This window comes from Leopardus geoffroyi, chromosome D4 (assembly GCF_018350155.1).
Source record: "Leopardus geoffroyi isolate Oge1 chromosome D4, O.geoffroyi_Oge1_pat1.0, whole genome shotgun sequence".
In the NCBI taxonomy this organism is placed as follows: domain Eukaryota; kingdom Metazoa; phylum Chordata; class Mammalia; order Carnivora; family Felidae; genus Leopardus; species Leopardus geoffroyi.
In genome coordinates this window covers 93910499-93931069 of record NC_059342.1, presented here as the reverse complement: position 1 = coordinate 93931069, position 20571 = coordinate 93910499, and the positions used below count along the sequence as shown (strand labels likewise).

The following is a 20571-nucleotide window of genomic DNA, read 5'->3' as shown; positions in this document are numbered from 1 at the left end:
GTTAATGTTCACAGATTTATTGTCTCTTTGTGCACGTCCATCACCATATCTGTAAGCCTTCTGATCCTAATAAAAACGGAGCAAGGACCCTTACTTGGGGCCCTTGTCTTCTCCCAGACATTAGCCATCTCTCACTTTTAATCCTGTGTCCGCTCTCTTGCTGGACAAGAAAGAACTTTAGACTTAGAGTCTATGTCAGGCAGAGAGAGAGGGAGACCCAGAACCCGAAGCAGGCTCCAGGCTCTGAGCTGTCAGCACAGAGTCAACATGGCACTCGAACTCACGCACTGAGCCAAAGTCAGACTCTTAACCGACTGAGCCATGCAGGCACCCCTTGAAACAATATTTATAATAGCCAAGATACTTAGACAAAACCTAAGTGTCCATCAGTGGATGAATGGATATAGAAAATATGGGATGTATGCGAGTTGTATATAATGGAATATCGCTCAGCCATCAAAAAGAATGAAATCTTGGGGCACCTCGTGGCACAGTCAATTAAGCGTCGACTCTTGGTCTTAGGTCATGATCTTCTAGTTTGTGAGTTTGAGCCCTGCATGGGGCTCTATGCTGACGGGTGAAGCCTGCTTGGGATTCTGTCTCTCCTTCTCTCTCTGCCCCCCCCCCCACTTGCTATCTCTCTCTCTCTCTCTGTCAAAATAGATAAATAAACTTTAAAAATTTTTAAAAAGAATGAAATCTTGCATTTGGGACAACATGGATGGATGTTGGGGGGATTCTGCTCAGTGAAACGAGGTAGATGGAGTGTGACAAAGACCATGTGACCCCTTACATATGGGACCCAACCAGCACCACAAAGCCAAACTCATGGATACAGAGAACAGAATAGTGGTTGCAAGAGATGGGGGTAGAGAGCGGGAGACATGGGTAAAGTGTTTGGCTTGGTTTTGTTTAAAGAAGTGGAATTTAAAAAGCCCACAGATACTGGGGCGCCGGGGTGGCTCAGTTGCTTGAGCGTCCAACTTCAGCTCAGGTCATGATCTCACAGTTCGTGGGTTCGAGCCCCACATCAGGCTCTGTGCTGACAGCTTGGAGCCTGGAACCTGCTTCAGATTCCGTGTCTCCCTCTCTCTCTGCCCCTAACCCACTCGCATTCTGTCTCTGTCTCTCTCAAAAACAAACAAACAAACAAACAAACATAAATAAATAAATAAATAAATAAATAAATAAATAAATAAATAAATAAATAAAAAGCCCATAGGTACTAGATCATTGTTCTGAAAACCGGAAAATTCAGACAAAAGAAAAAATTTTTAAAGATGTAAATTCTAAATAAATAGAAGAGAAATTGTGCTCGTGGATTGAAAGACTCAAACTTGTAAAGATGTCAGAAACACAGAGGAGCTACAGCGGTAGTTAAAAGGAAGAAGAAAATGGGAGGGGGGGCTCCTCACACATGGCACTGAGACCCCCTGCGGACTGTAGCGGCCAGCACAGAAGTGGGGGCATGGGGACACAGGACAGCCCCAGAAACAAGCGTAGCTATTCGTACAAAGGTGAACAAGGGTTCATACAGAAAGGATGGTCCTTTCCCCAGATGTGTCTGGAGTGATCGGTTGTCCACAGGAAGGCCGTGGTCCTCAGCCTAAGCGGCACATCTTACACAAAGTTTAAGTGGACCGGGGCTCTAAACACCCATCATGAAACTATAAGGCCTTTAGGAAAAAGAAATCTCGAAGGTCTGGTAGATGAGAAGTCCCCAGTAATGATGTGCAAGGTGCCACCCCCGGAGAACACACCGATAAACTGGATTGCATCAGGAGTTCAAAATGTTGCTCTGTGAAATACACTATTAAGAAAACAAAAAGACGACCCACCCACAGACGGGGAGAAAAAACTTGCAAACCATATCCGTGACAAAGACAAAGGGGTAGATGGAGAATATATAAAGAACTCTTTAAACTTAACAGGAAGAGATCAAACAATTCCGTTTCAAAATGGGCAAAAGACATGACACCATCAGAGAGGATATATGTGTGCAAATCCGTGCGTGGAAAGGTGTTCAGCATCACAGCCAGGGTGCATGCATCAGATTGGCTGCAATAAAACATTGGCTCCAAATGCTGGCGGGAAGGCGGGGTGCAAAGAACCTGGACCTGGCTCTGGAAACAGGCAATTTGGAACTAAGTGAGGCGTGACTCAGCCACAGGCTCAGCAGCGGTCTCCTGGGTGAGACTCAGGCACCAGGATCCGTGGCAGCTCTTCGCCAGAGTGGAAACTCCCCGGATGCCTCATGCCTTCCAGGGGGGCAGGCCATGCAAACTGCAGCGTGTCTATGCAGACTGACTCAGGCACAGAGCAGGGACCTCAGAGCCCATGGTGGCTGCTGGGCCTCAGGCCTCACACCTGTCCCTGTGGCCAGGAGACAGAACTGTGACAGGAGCCAGTTGGTGGGGCTGGGCTGGGCTGGGGCCAGGGCGTGACCCTGGAGGGGCAGAGGAGGGGTGCCTGGTGAGTCCGACTGTGGCAGTGCTCCCGTGAGCCCACAAGTGTGCACAGAAGTGGGGTAGTGTTATTGTATGCTTGAAATCACCAAGCAAAAACATTGCTGAGAAGCTGAACCTCCCTCCTCTCTGGACCACAAGGGAGCCGGGCCTCTGGCCTTTGCTCTGGTCAAGCCCTGGGTCACCTGACTGACCTGCCCTTAGCCTGAGCGGAGGCACCGGGCCTCCCACTGGGGGAGGGTGAGGTTAGAGGGCAAAGTCTGAGCACCTCCAGGGAGGGGTGGGGGCCCACCTGGGTGGTCACCAAATGTGGCAGGTGGGGCAGGAGAACTCTAGGCAGCAGGTGAGGGTATAACCCTGGGTGATGGGGGGGGGGGGCGGGATTGGTGTGTGGAGTGTGACCCTAAGTAGTGGGGGATTAACCCCCAGCAGGGGCTGAGTTCAACCCCACGGAGCCTCTGTTGGCCAGTCTGTGATCTGGGGGTGGGTGGCACCAGCCCCCAGTGGACAGAGGTCGAAGCTCTGTCACCTGCCTGGTGAGGTCCAAGCAGAGGTGGGCGGTGACTAGCTGAGGGAAAGAGAGAGGCGGGACCGCACCCAGCAGGAGCCTGAGAGACAGCAGCCGGCTTCCTCCTTGCGGCAGCCAGCTCTCCAACAGCCCAGGTGAGGGGGCTGTACTGGGCTGGGGGTGCTGTCTGGGTCTGGGGGGGCTATCCTAGTCTAGGGGGTGCTGTTCTGGTCTGGGGAGAGCTGTCCCGGTCTGAGGAGGGCTGTTCCGGTCGGGGGGGGGGGCGGGCAACCAGTCCTGAGGGAGGGTGTTCTGACTGTGGGGGAGTCTGCCCATCCTCTTTGCCCACTCATTGGGGACTCAAGCTGAGGAGTCTCAGATTGCTGTATCCCTTGGAGGTGAGATATGAGGTGGGGTCCCAGTGTCCCTGGGTCCTGCCTGTCACCTGTTTGTGTGTGATGTGGCCTGTGACCCAGGTTCTGGTTTGGGGACACAGCCTGGGTCCCCTCTGGGCCTCACCAACCCCGAACCCCCATCTTCCCACCTTCAAATGGGTCCCTAATCCACACAGCCTGTCCCACGCCGCGGCGGGGGGGCCGGAGCCCCAAGACAATGGCATCCTCACCCCTGCCTGTCACTCCATTTGAAATAAGCACATGAGGGATGTTTACGCTTTTGTGAGACACAGTGCGATACAAAATCACAGGAGTCTCTGGGCCTGGGAGACCCCAGACAGCTGTCTCCTTTGGACGGAGGCACCAGCGGGGCCGAGGCTCCCGGCAGTCCTGTGTGTATGGCCCGGCTTGGGGACGCTTGGGGCCCGGGGAGGGTCCCGCAGGGGCCAAGGCCACTGAGCTGGGCACCTCGGCCCTGTGCAAACTGCACTCCAGGCTCAGCCTCGGCCAGCTGCCCAGGGCGGGGTGTGGAGCCAACTGCAGAGCTTCCAAATCAGATGAGAGAAGGCAGCGGTTGGTTTTCGCATAGAAACCAACGTCTTTGTTCGGAACTCCCTGATCTCAAGTTCCTTTCAAGAAAATGTGCTCCTCGGGGCCCTGCTGACCTCACTCATAAGGGCACAAGGGAGGCTGCTTGGGAGCAGTTATATGTCTAGCTGGTCCTCTGTCCTCACCTGGTTCAGGGCCGACCTCAGGGCTCCCAGAGTGAAGATCCTACCCCGGGGGAGGCCTGGGGAGAGGGCTGCAGAGAGGAGGCGGGGGGGGGGGGGCAGGGTCCTGGGTCCCCCAAGGTGTCAGTCTGGAGCTGACCTTCAGAACTGGGGCTCCTCCCGGGAGGGTGGGGAGAGTGAGGGCGCCTGGGGGGCTCAGTTGATCAAGCGTCTGACTCTTGATTTTAGCTCAGGTCATGATCCCAGGGCCGTAGGATCTCCAGCCCCAAGTTGGGCTCCACACTGAGCATGGAACCTGCTTGGGATTCCCTCTCTCTCTCTCTCTCTCTCTCTCTCTCTGCCCCCTTCGCTCTCTCTCTGCCCCCCTCGCTCTCTGTCCCCCCCCGCCCCCCTCGCTCTCTCTCTGCCCCCCTCGCTCTCTCTCTCTCTCTCTCTCTCTCTGTCTCTCTGTCTCTCTGCCCCCCTCTCTCTCTCTGCCCCCGTCTCTCGCTCTCTCTGTCTGAAAAGAAGAAGAAAGAAAGGGGCTCTTCTGGACCCCATCAGCACTGTATGTCCCAGGCTGGACTCTGGCTCCACAGCACTCCTGGGCAGGCCCAGCTCCTGTGGTGTGGTCTTCAGCTCTGCCCACTGACTGAGCTCAGACGTGCTGAGCCCCAGGGAGGACGGGGTGGCTCTCCAGGGCAGCAGTGTCTGCGGCAAGGGGCGTCCGGTGCCCACTGCTGCCCACACCCGCAGGTGCCAGCCCAGCCCTGCCCTGCCCTGCCCTGATGGGGCTGACCTGGAAGCCGCGGGTTCTCACGGCACTGCTCGGGGCGGCAGTGGCCTCAGGCCTCACCACGCTCATTCTCATCCTGGTGGAGGCCACTGATGTCCTCCTGCCCACAGACACCAAGGTAGGCCCCCAGAGCCCGAGCAGCGGGGAGGTTGGGTTGGGCTGGGCTGGGCTGGGCGCTGGCCCCACGCCCTCCTGACCTTGTTGTCACTCTCAGTTTGGGATTGTGTTTGACGCGGGGTCCTCCCACACGTCCCTCTTTGTGTACCGGTGGCCAGCAGACAAGGAGAACGACACGGGCGTGGTCAGCCAGGCCCTGGTCTGCCGGGCGAAAGGTCAGTAGGCAGCTCTGGGGACAGCGGGCGGGTGTGCACGGCTGTCGGCTGCCGTCTGGGAGGGATTCCCGGCGAGGCGGAGGGTTGGGAGGTGGTACAGGCTGGAGCCAGCTGAGCCACGTTTACATCCTTTAGCAAATCAGCAGATCAACCGACAGGAAAAGTGGCTCAGAGAGGTTGAGTGAATTGCCCAAGTGGCACAGATGGTCAGTGCGGAACTGGACCAGAACCTACGTGTGCCTGCACAGAAGTGGCACAGTGCCTGCCCGGTCCTTCCTGCCTCTTCCAGCTTCTGGAGGCTCCTGGGCTGTGGCCACATCATTCCAACCTCTCCCCCCAACCTCACGTGGCCTTCCTCCTCATGTGCCTTGACCTTCCCTCTCCACTCTCTTAGAAGGAAATGGGTCATCAGGGGTCCCCTGGGTGGCTCAGTCGGGTAAGCGTCCGACTTCAGCTCAGGCCACGATCTCCCGGTTCGTGAGTTCAAGCCCTGCGTCGGGCTCTGTGCTGACAGCTCAGAGCCTGGAGCCTGATTCTGTGTCTCCCTTTCTCTGTCCCTCCCCTGCCTGTGCTCTGTCTCTCTCTCTCTCTCTCTCTCTCTCTCAAAAAATAAAAAGTTAATTTTTTTTTTTAAATTAGAGGATATGGGTCATCGGATTTAGGGCCCACCCAGGGAATCCAGAATGATCCCATCTTAAAACCCTTAACTTAATTACATCTGCAAAGATCCCTTTTCCAAATAAAATCCCACTCAAAGATCTCAGTGGTTAGGACATGGGCATACCTTTTGGGGGCGGTGGGGGGCGGAGACACTGTCCAACTCCCCACAGGCCCTTCCGGCCCAGCCCAGCCCAGCCTTCAGGCCTGGAGCCTCGTCCTGGGGTGCTGTGTTTCAGGGCCTGGAATCTCCTCCTATGCCTCCAATCCTGCACAAGCCGGTGAGAGCCTGCAGGGCTGCCTGGAAGAAGCGCTGGCGCTGATCCCAGAGGCACAGCAGCGGAAGACGCCCCTGTTCCTGGGGGCCACGGCTGGCATGAGGCTACTCGGGTGAGCTGGGCTGACTTGGGGCCTGTGGCACATCCGTGAGGAACAGCTCCGAGAGCCGTGGTGGTGTCAATGCCTTGGGCAAGCGGGCGGAGCGGAGTGGGTGTGGGTCTCCTGCCAGCTCGGGCTGCTGGTCTTTTCTGTCCAGCCAGAAGAATAGCTCTCAGGCAAGAGACATCTTCGAGGCGGTCACCCAGGCCCTGGGCAAGTCCCCCCTGGACTTCTGGGGTGCTGAGCTTCTGGCCGGGCAGGACGAGGGTGCTTTAGGTTGGATCACCATTAACTACGTCCTGGGCATGCTGGTCAAGGTGCTGTGTGCAGCCCGAGGGTGGGGGTTGGATGACCAGGGGCGGTGGGTCAGTGCGGCTGGTCCCAGGACTCAGTGCCCCCTGTCTGTGCTCAGTACTCCTTCTCTGGAGAATGGACCCAGCCTCTGGAGGGGACACTGGTGGGCGCCCTGGACATGGGTGGAGCCTCCACCCAGATCACCTTTGTGCCCGGAGGCCCCATACTGGACAAGAGCACCCAGACCACCTTCCGCCTCTACGGATCTGAGCACAGGGTCTACACCCACAGCTACCTCTGTTTCGGGCGGGACCAGATGCTGAGCAGGCTTCTGGCACAGCTGGTGCAGGTCGGCTGGGCCACGGAGGAGGCGGAGGCGAGCTGGGGCGGCCTGTGGCCCTGGGCTGGGCTCAAGGCCACCTCCCTGCCCTCCCGCAGAGCAGCTCCGGCCCCCTCGTCCGCCACCCGTGCTACCACAGCGGCTACTGGGCCACGCTGTCCCCGGCCGCCCTCTACGAGTCCCCCTGTGTGCACACAGCAGCCCCTCCAGAGCTGGCCGGGAACCTCACTGTGGAAGGGACGGGGAACCCCGGGGCTTGTATCGCAGCCATCCGGGGCCTCTTCAACTTCTCCAGCTGCCAGGGCCGAGGACACTGTGCCTTCAATGGGGTCTACCAGCCCCCTGTGCGGGGCCAGTTCTATGTGAGCTCCCTACCCTGCCCCCCCCAGGGTCTCAGCCTCCTTCCACGGCCCCGGGCCCCAGGGGTCTGACCCCAGGTGGGCCCAGGATGAGCCCTGCACAGGCGGGCTCTTGGGAACTCCGGGGCCCCGCATGGGGGCAGGTGGGGACTTTGCCTAGTTTGTCCGCGGCTCCTCTGACCCGGGCCCACCGGGCATCACCCCAGTGCCCAGGGAAGACACACAGCTCATCACCACCCCCCCTGCCCCCAGGCCTTCTCGAACTTCTACTACACCTTCCACTTCCTGAATCTCACCTCCAAGCAGCCACTGGCCACCGTCAACGCCACCATCTGGGAGTTCTGCCAGAGGCCCTGGAAGCAGGTGGGTGGATCCCAGGGCCGCCCTGGGTCTCCGAGCTGCAGCTGTCACAGGCACAGACCTCAGCAGGCAGGGACTTGGTGGGACCCTGTCCCTGGGAGGCTGGGAGCGGGGACACCAACTGGCTCCTCACCTCCCGGGCCCCCAGGTGGAGGCCAGCTCGCCCGGGCAGGACCGCTGGCTTCGTGACTACTGTCCCTCGGGGCTGTATATTCTCACGCTGCTGCTTGAGGGCTACGGGTTCAGTGAGGAGACTTGGCCTGGCATCGAGTTCCGCAAGCAGGTGACCACCTGGCCCAGGGCGAGGGTGGGTCGGGGGCTCCAGGGCAGCCGCCCACGGCACTGAGCAGCCCGTGTGTCCCACAGGCTGGTGGCACGGAGATGGGCTGGACGCTGGGCTACATGCTGAACCTGACCAGCATGATCCCCGCCGAGGTGCCTGCCCAGTGGCGGGCACAGAGCTATGGCATCTGGGCGGCCGGGGTCGTCTTTGCCGTGCTGACTCTCACGGTTACTCTGGGGGCTGTGGCAGGCCAGCTCCTCTGGCCCCAGGGCTAAGCCGGGCGGCCGCCTGATGGCGGAAGGCACGGGCTCAGCTCCCACGGTCCGAGCTGGTCAGAGCCTCCCTGATCTCCTGACCCCTGCCGGGTCCCCTTGTCCCGTGGGCTCTAGCCCCACAGTCAGATGGCCCCCGTGGATGCAGGAGGTATTGTGGCCTCCCCAGGGCGGCAGGTGATAAATGCCGGGCCACAGGGGCCCCTGCAGCATTCCAAGGCTCTGTGACCTTCAGTGTTAGCGGGACATGGGGCCCAGTCAAGCCCGGACGTGGGAGTGACTGCTGAAGAAGGGGTCGGCTCCCTGGGAGAGGCTGGCAGGGCTTCAGGAGGTTGGCGGAGGGGCCCGGCCCGAACGGGGGTATCACTCAGCCTGAGGGGAGGTATCCAGGCTCCTAGGCTTCTCTGGGAGTAGCCCCATCCCCCATCCTCAAAGCCGCCATCGGGCCCTCCCAGTGGACAAGCCAAGAACACAGACCACACCTTAGTGGGGGGAAGATTGCTTTATTAAAACCATTCTTGCCACGGGACTTCCTAGGGCTGATTTCCTCACTGGGCTTGGGGTATGTGGGGCTCCAGGTGGGGGTGTTGGGCTCCTCACATGTACTGTCCAGCTGGGACCACGAAGCACTTGGGGAAAATGCCGATGCGGCCATCACAGTGGCCCTCCAACCAGGCCGGGTCCACTGCACGCGAGGGGATGTCAGTGTTCCTTAGGGCACATCAGATAGTATCTGCTCACAGAAACCCCTTTGGCCCCAGCGCCCCACTGACCTTCACACAGGACGTCCACGATGTCCCCCGGCTGTAAGTCCAGGTCCTCAGGCCCCTGGGCAGAGTAGCTGTGCCGGGCCACCACCTGGTAGAGGACAGGCCGGCCACCCGCTCCCTGTGGCAGGGGAGGGCTCCAGGGTGGGCCGGCTACAGAAGGGCCCCAGGGCCTCCCCCGCCCCGCACGCACCGGGACCCACACCGGGCTCTCCTGGGGCTCACCCGGCACTGGAGCCGCAGGACCCCAGGGCTGGCCGCCTTGTCCCGCCAGGCCCTCTGTAGCACCTCCTCCCTAGCAAGGGGGACCCAGCGCCCCTCGTTGCTGGGGTCTTGGTAACTGCAGAGAAACTCCTCCAAGTGAGCGGGGGGTGGGGTGGGCAGGGGGGGGGGTTTCTGCCAGGGCACAGATGTACCAGCCCCTCTTCCATCCCCTGCCCTGGCCAGGCTCAGAGACCTCAGGTCCCACCTCTGACTGGCTCACCTGAGCTGCCCGTGCTGGGCCTGGTGGGGGAGGGCCTGGCTCAGCAGGGTCCGCAGGCTGGACAGGTCAGCTCCTCTTGGGACCTTCAGGGCCAGTGTGAAGGCACACTGCACTATGAGGGTCACCAAGGAGTCAGGGTCCCCCACGGCCACTCCCTGGGACAAGGCGGAAAGGCAGTGGTCAGCTTGTAAAGCCCCAAATCTCCATGCACAAGGCCCAACTGGGATGGCCTTCGAGCTGGGGCTGAGGGTGGGGACAAAGACGGTGGCAGGGGGCCGGGGCTACAGGCCTGTAAGTTGCTCATCAGCTGGGGTCCCCAGGGCCATTTGAAGGGATGGGGCCTAGCCTCAGGGCCCCAAATACCAGAAGAGTGGGGGTGACACCAAGGCTCTTACCCCAGCATGAGAGGGGTCTTCAGAAGGGCCGGGGTCTGGCTCCCTTGCCACCCGCAGCCCTGTGGAGGTTGACAGAGCAGGTTCTCAGGTGGAATATTTTGGAGCAGAGGACCTGCCTGGACCACACGCCCACTGGGAAGCACAGGTAGCCAATCTCCTCCTTAGGGGACAAAGAGGCTGCTCCCCACACCCCCAGATGCCTGCCCCCTTCCCCCAGTATCCCTGCCCACTGCCTGCAGCTCAGGAGCCCTTACCTGGAGGAACCTGTTTGCCAACTTGTTCCACACTGGGCCTCTGCAGGGAAAGCCACAGGCTTGGAGCAGGGGCCAGGGATGGGGGCCCTGGGGGTGGGGCAGTGTCCCTGGCTTGTGGAAGCAGGCCCAGTGGTGAGGCGTACCGCCTGTGAACCAGCTGACCACCAGCAAGCCAGAAATGCAACCCGTGTTGGGGTGTGTTCAGGGCAGGCACCGGGTCCCCACAGTCCTAGCGACCACAGACAGGCTGCCTTACATCAGTGCGGATGAAGCTGTCATCCCGGGTGGTCCCAGGTGGAGCCTGAGGACCCAGGCCAGGGACCAGCTGGACCTCACCCTATGCTGGATGTGCTGCAGGGGCAGCAGGGCACCCCAGAGAGGCCCCGGGGTCCAGGCCATCCTGACTCCGTTCTGACTTCAGGTGAGGGTCTGCAAGTTCATTGGTAAAGGAAGCATTTGGACTTCAGCGTATTTACCAGCTGGTTAACGCACTTCAGAAGCTATTCGCTATTGTGCCAGGAGGGTCGAGGGCCTAAAACCCCTAAGTACCATGAACTTAGTAAATGCAGCTTTAACCGCATGCAGGGAGTTAATAAAGCACAGCTGTGACAGAGAATAACCGCTAAGGGCACAGGTCCGTTCAACTTGAGTTAGCTGAGCACCAGGGAAAAGAAAGGGAAGTGACCGCATATTCCCTCATGAAGTCCTTTGATAAAATGCCTGTTCAGTTCAACCGCCTGCTCTGTGCGTGGAGGCCCCTCTCCTGGTGCTGGTGCGGGAGGGGGTCAGCCACGCCCCTCCTGGCTGCACCTGCCTGGGAGAAGCCCGTGTCCAGGAAGGAGGGCTGGGGTGGCAAGGGCCACGGCTGGACGGCGCAAGACCCAAGACCCAGATGCACAGGCTGCAGGCCAGGCCCCCCAAGGCCTACGGCCGGGTGAGGACGGCCATCAGCAGGCCCCCCCGACCCCGGTGTCTGGCTCCGGCCCTGTCTCTGACCCGACAGAGAAAGCCAAGGCTCTGTCCCCCAGCAGGGCACGAGGTCGCCCGCCCGAGACCCGCAGAGCGCCTGGCTGTGGCTGCTGTTCCCCATCTCGGGGTCACCCACCTGTTCATCCGAGAGGACGGGCGCATGGTGGTCAGCCTGCCCCGCCTGCCCGGGGCCGACCTGTGTCTCTGTCTCGGGGGGCCTCCTGGGACCACAGGCGGTGCGGGTTTTCCAGGCCCCGGTGACTGCAGCCCTAGGGGAAGGGGGGTGCCCTGACCTCAGGACTTCCTCCCGGACAGCCTGAGGAGGGCCTGGAGTGTGGAGATGAGGGCTAGGTCCGAGCAGGGCCCCAGGGCGTGGGGCTGGCTCTATGTGGCGCAACCTTGAGCACCAGCCCCTCTCCCGAGTGGGGACAGCCCCATCCGTGAGGCTCCAGTCTGGCAATGCCGGAAGTGTGATCACGCCAGCCTGCGGTCCCGCCAGCACCCTCCCTGGGCACCTTGGCTCTGAGCTTTTGCGCTGCTTGGAGTCATCATGACCGCAGTCTCAACTCCCCTCTGGTGCCCGCCAGGGCCAGAGTGACAGCTCTATGAGAGGGGGGCACCCCTCCCCTGGCATCAGGGGCTCCGGCCACATCCGCTCTGGAAAGGGGGTGTGACAGTCCTGGCCCCTGGCCAGGCCTGCACGGGGGCTCCGGCCTCAGGCCTCACACCAGGGCCTCTGCCCCAACGGGAGGGACGCTCCTTCCTACCGTGGGGTGGCTCCGGGGCTGGCGCTGCCATCTGCACCCTGAACCTGTGGGCACAGAATGCCACCCTCTCTCAGGATGCAGACCCCGGTGGGTGAGTTCGGGGCGGGGGGCCGCGCAACGCTCTTCCCCACCCCCCCCAAGCAAGACGGTGTGATTTTTATACACTCTCGCACACAATAGGCCTGCTACTCCCGATTCCAGATCAGAGGAACACTGGGGACGGTCCAGAGCATTCTCCTCCCGTCACAGTAAAAAGGTGCGAAGGGCTCAGGCCTGCAAACTGACAGAGAAAGCCGGGCTGGCTGGCAGGCCACCACCCACCTGGGGCTGCTGAGGCTGGATGTCCTCCTGCCGGCCGGCAGGGAAGGCAGAGGATACCACCTGGTAAGGGACAGCAGGGGGACAGCAGGGGGACAGCCGGGTCAGCAGGCACCAGCCCCAACCCCCAGGGGGCTCTGTGACGTTGGCTCCCAGCCCTTGCCACCCACCGCACCCCCCTGAGTCTCCCATCTGCTGGGCAGGGGCCTGCCCCAAGCTGCCAGACTGCCACCAGGGGGGCTGGGAAGGTAGGAAGAATACGTCTGATAAAGGAAGACATCTGTGCTGAGAGTTTCAACTTATTTTTAGTACAATTTTTGAAATATTTTTGTTTCTTAGAGGTCTTATACTGTGATGAGTGGACTCTAAACTGATCAACGCAGCTCAGAACCGCCTGGCCCCCACCAGCAGATGTTTGCGAACATGAGGTGTCTGTGGCAGGTGACCTCGCCAGCACTTTTAACATGGTCACATGCAGCACGCTGGCCCTTGGTGACCTCGGCCCTTGGGGTGCCGGGGCTAACCCAAGGGCCACCAGCTTGAAGTCAATGTGAATTTTCCTTGTGCGCACAGGAGTTATTTCCCTGTGTTCCCCAGTGTTCTGTGATTCTGGTGGTGCTGCCCGGCCCTAACCAAGGGGTAGGCGTGAAGTGGCCCCGGGCCAGCCTACCTCGGGCCTCCCTGAGATCTCACTGTCCGGGGCAGAGATGCAGGCAGACAGAGCCAAGGAGATTCTGAGGCCAGAAAAGCATGGCTGAAGTGGAGGCAGGCGGGGGAGCCTCGGGGGTCCCCGTCAAAAAGGCATGAGCTCCCTCCTCTGCAGCCAACTTCTGGTGGCCCCTGTGTCCTGGTTCCAAGAGCCCGGGATCCGTAAACTCCACCTGGAGGCACTGCTTCTGACCTAGGAAGCTCCCGTATGTCTGCAGCTTGGGGGCGGCCGGTCCCTCCCCAGCTTGCTGGCTGCTGCCGGCCCCTGAGCACCTGGGCTGGGAACCGAGACGCTGCCCCCTTACCTTGGCCTTGCCCAGGAAATCCACTGGTTCCAGGAGCTCCAGGTGCCACCTGTGGGGCCGGAAGACCTCACCCCTGGGGCCCTGCCGAGGCTGCAGGTGCACCTGTTTCTGGAGGGGGCCCGGCCAACGCAGACCTGAGCATCTGACCAGGGCGGTGGTCTCAGGGGGCCCCTCCACCCACTTGTCACAGACTACGGGAAGTCCTTCCCCAGCCCCCACACCTGGGCACATGGGCCACCTCCCTCTAGAAAGTCTTGGGGGGCCTGTATAGATATGAGCCCTGCACGGTGGGCTATGGGACCAACAACCCCAAGGGGTGGGGACGACCTGCTTTCCTCCCTGCCCCTCCCTCACCTGCACTTGGTCCAGGGCAGTGCACAGGTGGTCTCGGGCCCCTTCTGACCCCTTGGAGAGGGCTTCCTCTAGGCTGCGGGTGGCCTCAGCCCAGAGACCCAGGCGGCACTGTGCGGCCCCCAAGTTGAAGAGCACCTGGGAGCCAGGGGACAGCCCACTCCCCTCCTTAGTCCCCTCCGGCCTTTGGGTCTCAACCCCCCCCTCTCCCCCGCCTCGCCCCCCCTTTGCCCCAGATTCTACCCCGGGGCGTGCCCCCAGTCCCACCCCCGACCTTTCTCCTGGCCTCGCCCTCAGTGCCACTATGTAGCTCCAGCTCCAGTCTCACGGTCCCCTCCCAGGTCTCACTCCTAGATCAGACCTTCTGGCCCGGATTCCGGACCTCCCCGCCCTTCCCCCCACCCCCTCCCGTTCTGGCCTGGGCTCCCAGTCCCACCCCCAGCCCCTCTCCTGGCCTCTCACCTCCAGTTCCCTTCCGGCGCCTCTCCCGGCCCCACCCCAGCCCCTCCCCTGGCTCCACCCCCGGCCCCCTGCCCGGCCCCCAGCCCGTCCCCCAACCCCTCTCCCGGACCCACTCCCAGCCCCTCCGCTGACCCCGCCCCACCCCAGCCCCTCCCACAACCCCACCCCTGGCCCGAGCCACAACAGCGAGGGCTCTTCTGGCCCAGGAGCCTGGCTCAGGGCTAGGCAGCCGGTCCGTGGCGGCGCCAGTGCGGGGCTCTGCCGGGCAGGCCTCACTCTCCAGACCCCCCCCATCCGGAGCGGTTCATCGCTCTGGCGCTTCTCTGCTCCAAAAATCAGGGGCGGATTTCTGGGCGCGGGAAGCATCCTCTCTGCCTGCCTCACCCCCATTCTGCATCTGGCCAAACCCCTTTCGCGGCCCCTTCGTCTGTGTGCTGCCCTGTCAGTGCATGAGTCTGGGGTGCCGTCCAAGGAACCCATTTCTCTGTCCTGTCCCCGTCCCCACCCCCGTGTCACAAGACGTTTGACAGACAGTTTGGGATGGGTTAAGGCTGCCGCGGCCGGACATACCGAGGGCAGAAGCAAAGTTGCCTGGTGCTCCTGGGAGCCGACCTCCCCACTGAGCCCCTGCTGCTGCCACCGAGGCAGCAAGTGCCACCCAACTTGGCCCAACGTCAAGAGAAACCAACACACTCCCTCCGCGCGGCCCTCTGTCCCCGTGGCCCGCCAGGTGACACCACCCCCCCAGAGCCAGCTGGCCGCCCTCTGGAGACTCCTGTTACGAGGCCAGGTGGGGGTCACTGCCAGGCCATTCCTCCCCGCGCTCCCCACCGCCCTGCACTGTTCAGTGCCCTGGGCCAGGGGACCCCACCTGGAGGGGCTTTCCCACGACTTGTTTCTTGCAACACCGCTTGTTGGGGGAAGGCTGCAAGGCAGCCAGTTTCCGGGAGCACTGCGGTGTCCTCTCCACTCCCCTCCCTTGGTGTCAGCCACAGAGAGCCAAGCTGTGCTGCTTCCTGACCCCACCCGCCTTTCACCTGTCTGCTCTCTGCCCCTCCCCTGCCCTTCTCCTGGGCAAAGCACTCCTGGTGGCCTCTAACTTCTTCTACCCTCCCGCTTCCTCAGGATGAAAGAGTGGCCAGAGGGAGCCTCGGTCAACACGGCCCCACCTGTGACAGCGAGAAGAGGATGGAACCCAGAGGACGGGGCCTGAAGGACCACCCGGGCCACCCGCAGACAGCACCCCCAGAGCCCCAGCGGGCCACGCTTCCCGGTGCAAGCTCACCTCCCAGGCATGCAGCTTGAACCGCAGGCCCAGCTGTGTATAGTCAATGGCGGTGTTGTCCCTCAGCTGTGCCAGGGCCAGACGGAAGTCACACAGGGCCTCCTGGAACCTGTGGGCAGTGGGGGAGCCAGCAGCGAGGGGGACCTCAGTGGCTGCAGGGAAAGGGGCCAAGCCCTGCCCCAGCCTCCCCACCACCCCAGCTCCAGGGACACCTGCTAGGGGGCAGTGGTGGTCACCCAGGTCTCAGCACATGGTGGGCCCTCCAGTCCCAACACACGGGTCATGGACCGACTGGCTGTGAGGGGCATGGGGGCACCACATCCGGGGTGCGAGGTGATGCCAGCTCTGATCCAGTCCTGATTCCTGGGGACCTCACTCACTCTGCCGCCTAGAGCCCCTGTCTGTACCCCAGACCTTCTTCCACATTTCCCTCCTGCTTCATGGGACCCCCGACCCTGTGGGCCTCCTGCCGCAGAGACCGGCTGGACACTCCTTGGCCTCCACTAGAATCCCCATCTCCTCCAAGGAGGCTCCTGGACCCGTGAGAGGAGGCGGTCGGCCCCGGAGCCTGCCTGCCTGGCATGGGGCCTGCCTGCCGTGGGGCTTGTCCTGGGGCTAGTGGGGGAGGGGGAAGCCGGGCCTGCCCTGCAGAATGTTTCCTCCTCTGGGAAGGACCACAGTGCAGAGAGCCCAGGTGAGCACTGAGGACCCCAACCCCCTCCCTGCCCTGGGACACACCATTCCTGCAGCCCTGCTCTAAGTTTCCTCATCTGCAGAATGGGTGTAATCACGCCATCGCTGCTGCAGCAAAGATGTGGTGAGGAACAAAGGAAGAAGTGCCCGTGAAAGCGCCCTGTGACCCTCAGCACAGAGACAGGGCTCACCGTGTGGCTGTTCCCTGTGTCCCCCTCCAGCGTGGCCAGTGTCCTCTTCCAGGCTTCCCTGAAGCTCTGGAGGAGGGGGTGGGCAAGAGAAGGTGCCCCATGGGGAGAGAGGAGGCGGGGAGCACAAGGACGGACTTTGCAGAGACAAAGGGCCCTCAGAGAAGAAACGAGACACCTCTGTGCTCACCTCTCCAGCTGGAAGCTGGCCACTCCTCGCTGGAAGAAGCCCACAGCCATGCAGGTGTCCTTGGTCACTGCTTGGTCAAATGCCTGAGGACAGAAATGCCCACAGATCACCAAGGTCTGCAATTCCATCACCCCTGTGTCACAGATACAGCCCAGACAGATGACCAGTGGCGGGGGGCCAAGGAATTTCACTGGGCCCCACAACAGCCTGCATGCAGGGCATCACCATTCAGTTTCCCTCAGTGGCACAACCTAAACCAGCCTGAGCTCCCGAGGTGCAGAGAACACAGCCACAGTCCAGTCTGTTTACTGTAATGACAAGGGGGTACAAAAAAAGGAAACACTGTGGCACATTAATGATAGTTACCTCTGGGGGATGCAGTTATGCAAGATTTTTGTCTTTTTAAAATCCTATGTGGGGAGGGGCGCCTGGGTGCCTCAGTCGGTCAAGCATCCGACTTCGGCTCAGGTCATGATCTCACGGTTTGTGAGTTCGAGCCCCGTGTCGGGCTCTGTGCTGACAGCTCAGAGCCGGAGCCTGCTTCGGATTCTGTGTCTCCCTCTTTCTGACCCTCCCCTGTCCATGCTCTGTCTTTCTCTGTCTCAAAAATAAACATTAAAAAAAACCTTAAATCCTATGTGGGGAATAAACTTCAGAATTCCCTGAGCCTGCAGGATGGGTTAACAAGGCGTGAAAAATTAGAAAGCCACAGGATGTTCGCACCCAAGTTTGGGTAAAGGAGATTAGGCAAAGTGCAACAAAGTTGCCAGTATAGGACAAAGGCACAGGAAGAGGGACTCTCGGGATGAAAACATCCAAGGTGAGGTGAACAACATTAGGTATCCAGGGCGGAAAAGCCCCCAACTTAGTTTAATAGCAGAAAGCTGCTTTCACAGGAAGGAAGGACCAAATTAGGTAAACAGGTAAATAGGGATATAGTCGCTGCGGGTGAAGTTGCCCAGAGCGGAGCTAATTAGCAAAAGAAAGGTGCCTTGTTGACCCAGAGGTAGCCTGCTCAGTCTTTCTGGTCCCCTAGGCGAGTTTAGGTAAACAAGTCAAGTCTGCTGTAAACAACCTTTCGTTAGGAGCCAGGATTTTGTTTTGTGTTAACCCAAACCCCTAACCCCGAATATCTTCAAGACCCCCTTTCCCTCACGTCCACGAGTTAATGTTTGCAGTTTCATTGTCCCTTTGTGCACGTCCACCACCATGTTGGTAAGCCTTCGGATCCTAATAAAAACAGAGCAAGGACGCTTACTCAGGGCTCTTGTCTTCTCCCGGACATTAGTCGTCTCCCGCTTTGAATCCTGGGTCTGCTTTCTTGCTGGACAAGAACTCCAGACCCAGAGTCCATGACAACCCTATTTCTGATAGTTCTCATGAAAGGACACACTCCTTATCTATTAGAATCAGAAAGAACAAAAGTTTTAGTGTGTGTGTAAAGCACAGCTCTTCCCTACACCTCACTCAGAAATGATGTTGTCTGTTCCTAACGAGGACAGTGGCTATCAGTGAGACACAGGCAATCGGTCGGAGGGGCTTCACGCTCTTACAATCTGGCCAAATGGGGGCTTGTGCAGCCCTGGGTTTGACCTAAGGTTGAAGGGATGCACGGAGGCCCTGACGCGGGGGGCGCTCAGTGCCAGAGAAGTCCATTTGTTTGCCACCCTGCCAGGAACAGCAAGCAAATCAGGCTCACACAGTTTCCTATCAACAGACCACAGTCCTCTCTACACCCCTCCTCACCTGCCCTGCTCCCCAGAGACACTTGTATTCATTGAAGCAATTCCGTCTGCTTTCAAAAATCTCCACGTTTCCAATTAAAGTGCCCATGCTTTAATTACTTAATTTTATTGTCTTTCCACAGTCCTCCCTCTCCTATTGGGTAGAGGAATTAATACCACCACCTCTGGCCCCTCTGTCTGGTTAAATCACAGTTTATAAGTAAGTGATAACTGGATTGGCCTCACACCTACCATTCGCTGTTGAACTACCTGCTGTCAGCGATTGTGTTCCCGTTCTTAGGTAACATTTTAAAACTGAAATTGTTCCTGAGAATTGTAGATTTGTATGCAGATGCAAGGAATGCCAGAGGAGATCCCTTGTAAGATTTGCCCAGTTCTGCCCGCCCCCGCCCAACTCCTGTGGTGAATTTTATAAGATATTGACATGGGCACTCTCCTACAATACCTAATTCTCTTTTCATTTGTGTCATTTTCCAGGTAACTGTCACTGATGGTCTCCACAACTGTAGGATCCTGTTTCTTTTTACTGGGGAGATTTGGGGACCAGAACAATGAGTAGAGTGCTGCTGGATTTTTGCGGAACATGAATCACTTTAAAGAACACAAAGCATTTAAAAGGCGGCGAGTGGCTCGGTGCTGCCCCCTCCGTAGAGGCAGGTATGTGTGTGCCCGTGTGCACTTTTGAGTCTTGCTTCTGTTTTGGGGGACAGATTGGGAAACAGAAGTACTCAGATCAGACGAGACAGACCTCATCTCCTTGCCATTGCCACAGGCATCTGATGAAGTCCCCTGCTCTAAGCTCTACACCTCGGGAAGCAGGTAAGTCCCCTCCAAGCAAGATCCGGCCTCGAGCCTACTTCCGGATATGTTAGACCGTGAGCACCTGAACCACTAGCAAGAGCCCCGGCTTTTCTCCTTGACTGGGGAGTGTGGCACGTGGTCATCACCTAGTGGAGGTGGTGAGGGAGCCCAGCACCTCCATCATGGCCCAGACTTGGTTCTGGTGGGACCCCCCGATCACACAGTTCCCACCTGCCTAAGGTGTTCATTGAGGCGGGACCCTGGGGGGACATCCCCAGGTGACTATCAGGAAGAAGGGCGGGAGGGGGCGGGGGGGGCGGACTCCGGGCTCATCCCTGTAGCTGGGTCTTTATCGCACCGCCCCTTGACCCGGAGCAAGGTAAGTAAGGTTCCCCAGGGCCATAGAACAGCCTCCCCAAGAGATGGGGTCTCCGCGACCAACCCTGGGGGCGCCCGGCTCTCAGGCCCCCGGCTCACCCGCAGCGCGGCCTCCGGGTCCCCGGCCAACAGGTGCACGCAGCCCACGTTGAAGCACATCCTGGCGGACGGCTCCGGGTAGCCCGAGAAGAGGCGCAGGGCACAGTCCCAGTCCCCGCGCGCTACGGCCTGCGCGCCCCGGTCCCATTCCCGCAGCAGGTCCCCGAGAGAGGGCATGGCGGCGTGGACACCCGCGGGACCGTGCGGCGGAAGTCCGCGCTTCCGGGCGGGAGCGCGGCGGGCGCGGCCGGCGGCGGCGGTGGGGGTCCCGCGAGGGGTCCGGCGGGGACGACTGCGGGCCGAGGGCCGCGAGGCAGGGCCTTCAGGGTCGGGAGACTAGCGTGGTGGGGATGTGGGGCCCCCACTCCGAGGCCGGCAGGGTATCCGGGTGGGACGCGGCGCTGGGAGCGCGCGGAGTCCACGAGCCGCGGGTGCGCCACGTCTCCTGCTGCCCAGAGCGCCCTCTCGCGGCAGAGCGGCCCCGCCCCTCCCCGAGCCAGCCCCGCCCCTCCCCACGGCCCCGCCCCTCAGGGACCGCCCCTCCGCATCCGGCCCCGCCCCCCGCTTATGCCGCGCCCCTCCGGACTTCCGTCCGGAGCTCCCCGAGTTCGCCCTCCCCAGCCCGCGGCGCCTCCGGCAGTGTGGGTCTCGGTGCGCCGGAGAAAGCCGTCCGGGCCTGCCGCTACCGCCGCGGCCGGGCCAGGGTTCCGGGCGGACCCCGCGGGCTCAGGTGAGAGACCGCCGGGGCGCGGGCCGAGGTGGGGCGGTCTCGGGGTCTGCAGGGGCGCGGGGAGGCAGGGCAGGGGCGAGCGGGGCTGTGGCCGAGCCGGCGGCCTGGCCGGCCCTGAAGGTGGTGGGGGTGGGCCCTCCACTGCGGCCCCTGCCCCGCCAGCCCGCGGACCGAGTCTTCGAGGAGCGAAGGCGTCGTCGTTCCGGCTCCGCTGGGAGGGGAGAGACGCGGGGGCCGGTCCTGGGCCCGGGGGCGGCCCACGGTGGTCTGGGGTCTCCCACGGCGGCGGCCCGCGCTCACCCTCGCTCAACTTCGGGGGGAAACTCGGGGGGGAGGCCCCGAGTCTCACTCATGGAAAACCAGGTCGTGGTGACGTGCCAGTGGCTCTTCTGGGGCCCGTCGGTCCTGTGCTCCCTGTCCCTGCCCCAGATGGAGGCTCAGAGGGCAGGACTAACCCAGCCCAACCCACCCCTGTGGCAGGCGGAGCCCCTGCCCTGTGCCCTGCACAACCTCATTCACTAGAAAGTGGAGGC

General features: G+C 60.8%; 3 protein-coding genes across 9 annotated transcripts in view; 2 read left to right on the top strand and 1 right to left on the bottom strand.

Moving 5' to 3' along the window:
- Positions 1-2727: 2727 nt before the first annotated feature.
- ENTPD8 (ectonucleoside triphosphate diphosphohydrolase 8) lies at positions 2728-15249 on the top strand. Of its 6 annotated transcripts, none has more exons than XM_045468191.1 (10): positions 2728-2808; positions 4835-4992; positions 5089-5206; positions 6103-6253; positions 6399-6558; positions 6654-6884; positions 6974-7237; positions 7487-7597; positions 7743-7877; positions 7961-8678. In XM_045468191.1, the coding sequence occupies exons 2-10, from the start codon at positions 4867-4869 to the stop codon at positions 8150-8152; spliced, it is 1488 nt and encodes a 495-aa protein (XP_045324147.1). In that variant the 5' UTR covers positions 2728-2808; positions 4835-4866; the 3' UTR covers positions 8153-8678. The 6 variants fall into 6 exon arrangements, 5 of the variants coding, with proteins under 5 accessions (XP_045324147.1, XP_045324148.1, XP_045324146.1 ...); XR_006709949.1 differs by lacking the exon at positions 2728-2808 and adding an exon at positions 2815-3128 and having other exon boundaries at positions 4610-4992; positions 6979-7237; positions 7961-8076; XM_045468192.1 differs by lacking the exons at positions 2728-2808; positions 7961-8678 and adding exons at positions 2815-3128; positions 15055-15249 and having other exon boundaries at positions 4610-4992.
- Positions 8637-19785, bottom strand: NOXA1 (NADPH oxidase activator 1). The gene is made up of 14 exons (XM_045468193.1): positions 19309-19785; positions 16286-16368; positions 15215-15323; positions 13471-13605; positions 13117-13224; positions 12107-12166; positions 11786-11829; positions 11155-11287; positions 10050-10089; positions 9796-9854; positions 9401-9555; positions 9142-9256; positions 8923-9037; positions 8637-8834 (listed from the first exon to the last, which is right to left on the bottom strand). The coding sequence occupies exons 1-14, from the start codon at positions 19483-19485 to the stop codon at positions 8746-8748; spliced, it is 1422 nt and encodes a 473-aa protein (XP_045324149.1). The 5' UTR covers positions 19486-19785; the 3' UTR covers positions 8637-8745.
- A 98-nt stretch (positions 19786-19883) lies between these two features.
- The window catches only part of EXD3 (exonuclease 3'-5' domain containing 3), an 81417-nt gene continuing 80729 nt past the window's right edge, over positions 19884-20571 (top strand). For both annotated transcript variants that reach the window (XM_045470090.1, XM_045470089.1), the window contains exon 1: positions 19884-20038. The gene's annotated coding sequence lies outside the window, so the exon portion shown is untranslated. The remainder of the gene's footprint in view (positions 20039-20571) is intronic.

Bases quoted from the DNA above. Each gene is read 5' to 3' on its own strand.
- ENTPD8 (XM_045468191.1), top strand. From the start codon at position 4,867: ATGGGGCTGACCTGGAAGCCGCGGGTTCTCACGGCACTGCTCGGGGCG. The intron at 7,598-7,742 runs GTGGGTGGATCC...CCGGGCCCCCAG, and splicing joins GCCAGAGGCCCTGGAAGCAG to GTGGAGGCCAGCTCGCCCGG. The intron at 7,878-7,960 runs GTGACCACCTGG...TGTGTCCCACAG, and splicing joins GCATCGAGTTCCGCAAGCAG to GCTGGTGGCACGGAGATGGG.
- NOXA1 (XM_045468193.1), bottom strand. From the start codon at position 19,485: ATGCCCTCTCTCGGGGACCTGCTGCGGGAATGGGACCGGGGCGCGCAG. The intron at 15,324-16,285 runs GTGAGCACAGAG...CACTGCCCACAG, and splicing joins GCCAGCTTCCAGCTGGAGAG to GTTCCAGGAGGCCCTGTGTG. The intron at 8,835-8,922 runs GTCAGTGGGGCG...CCTCGCGTGCAG, and splicing joins CGTGGACGTCCTGTGTGAAG to TGGACCCGGCCTGGTTGGAG.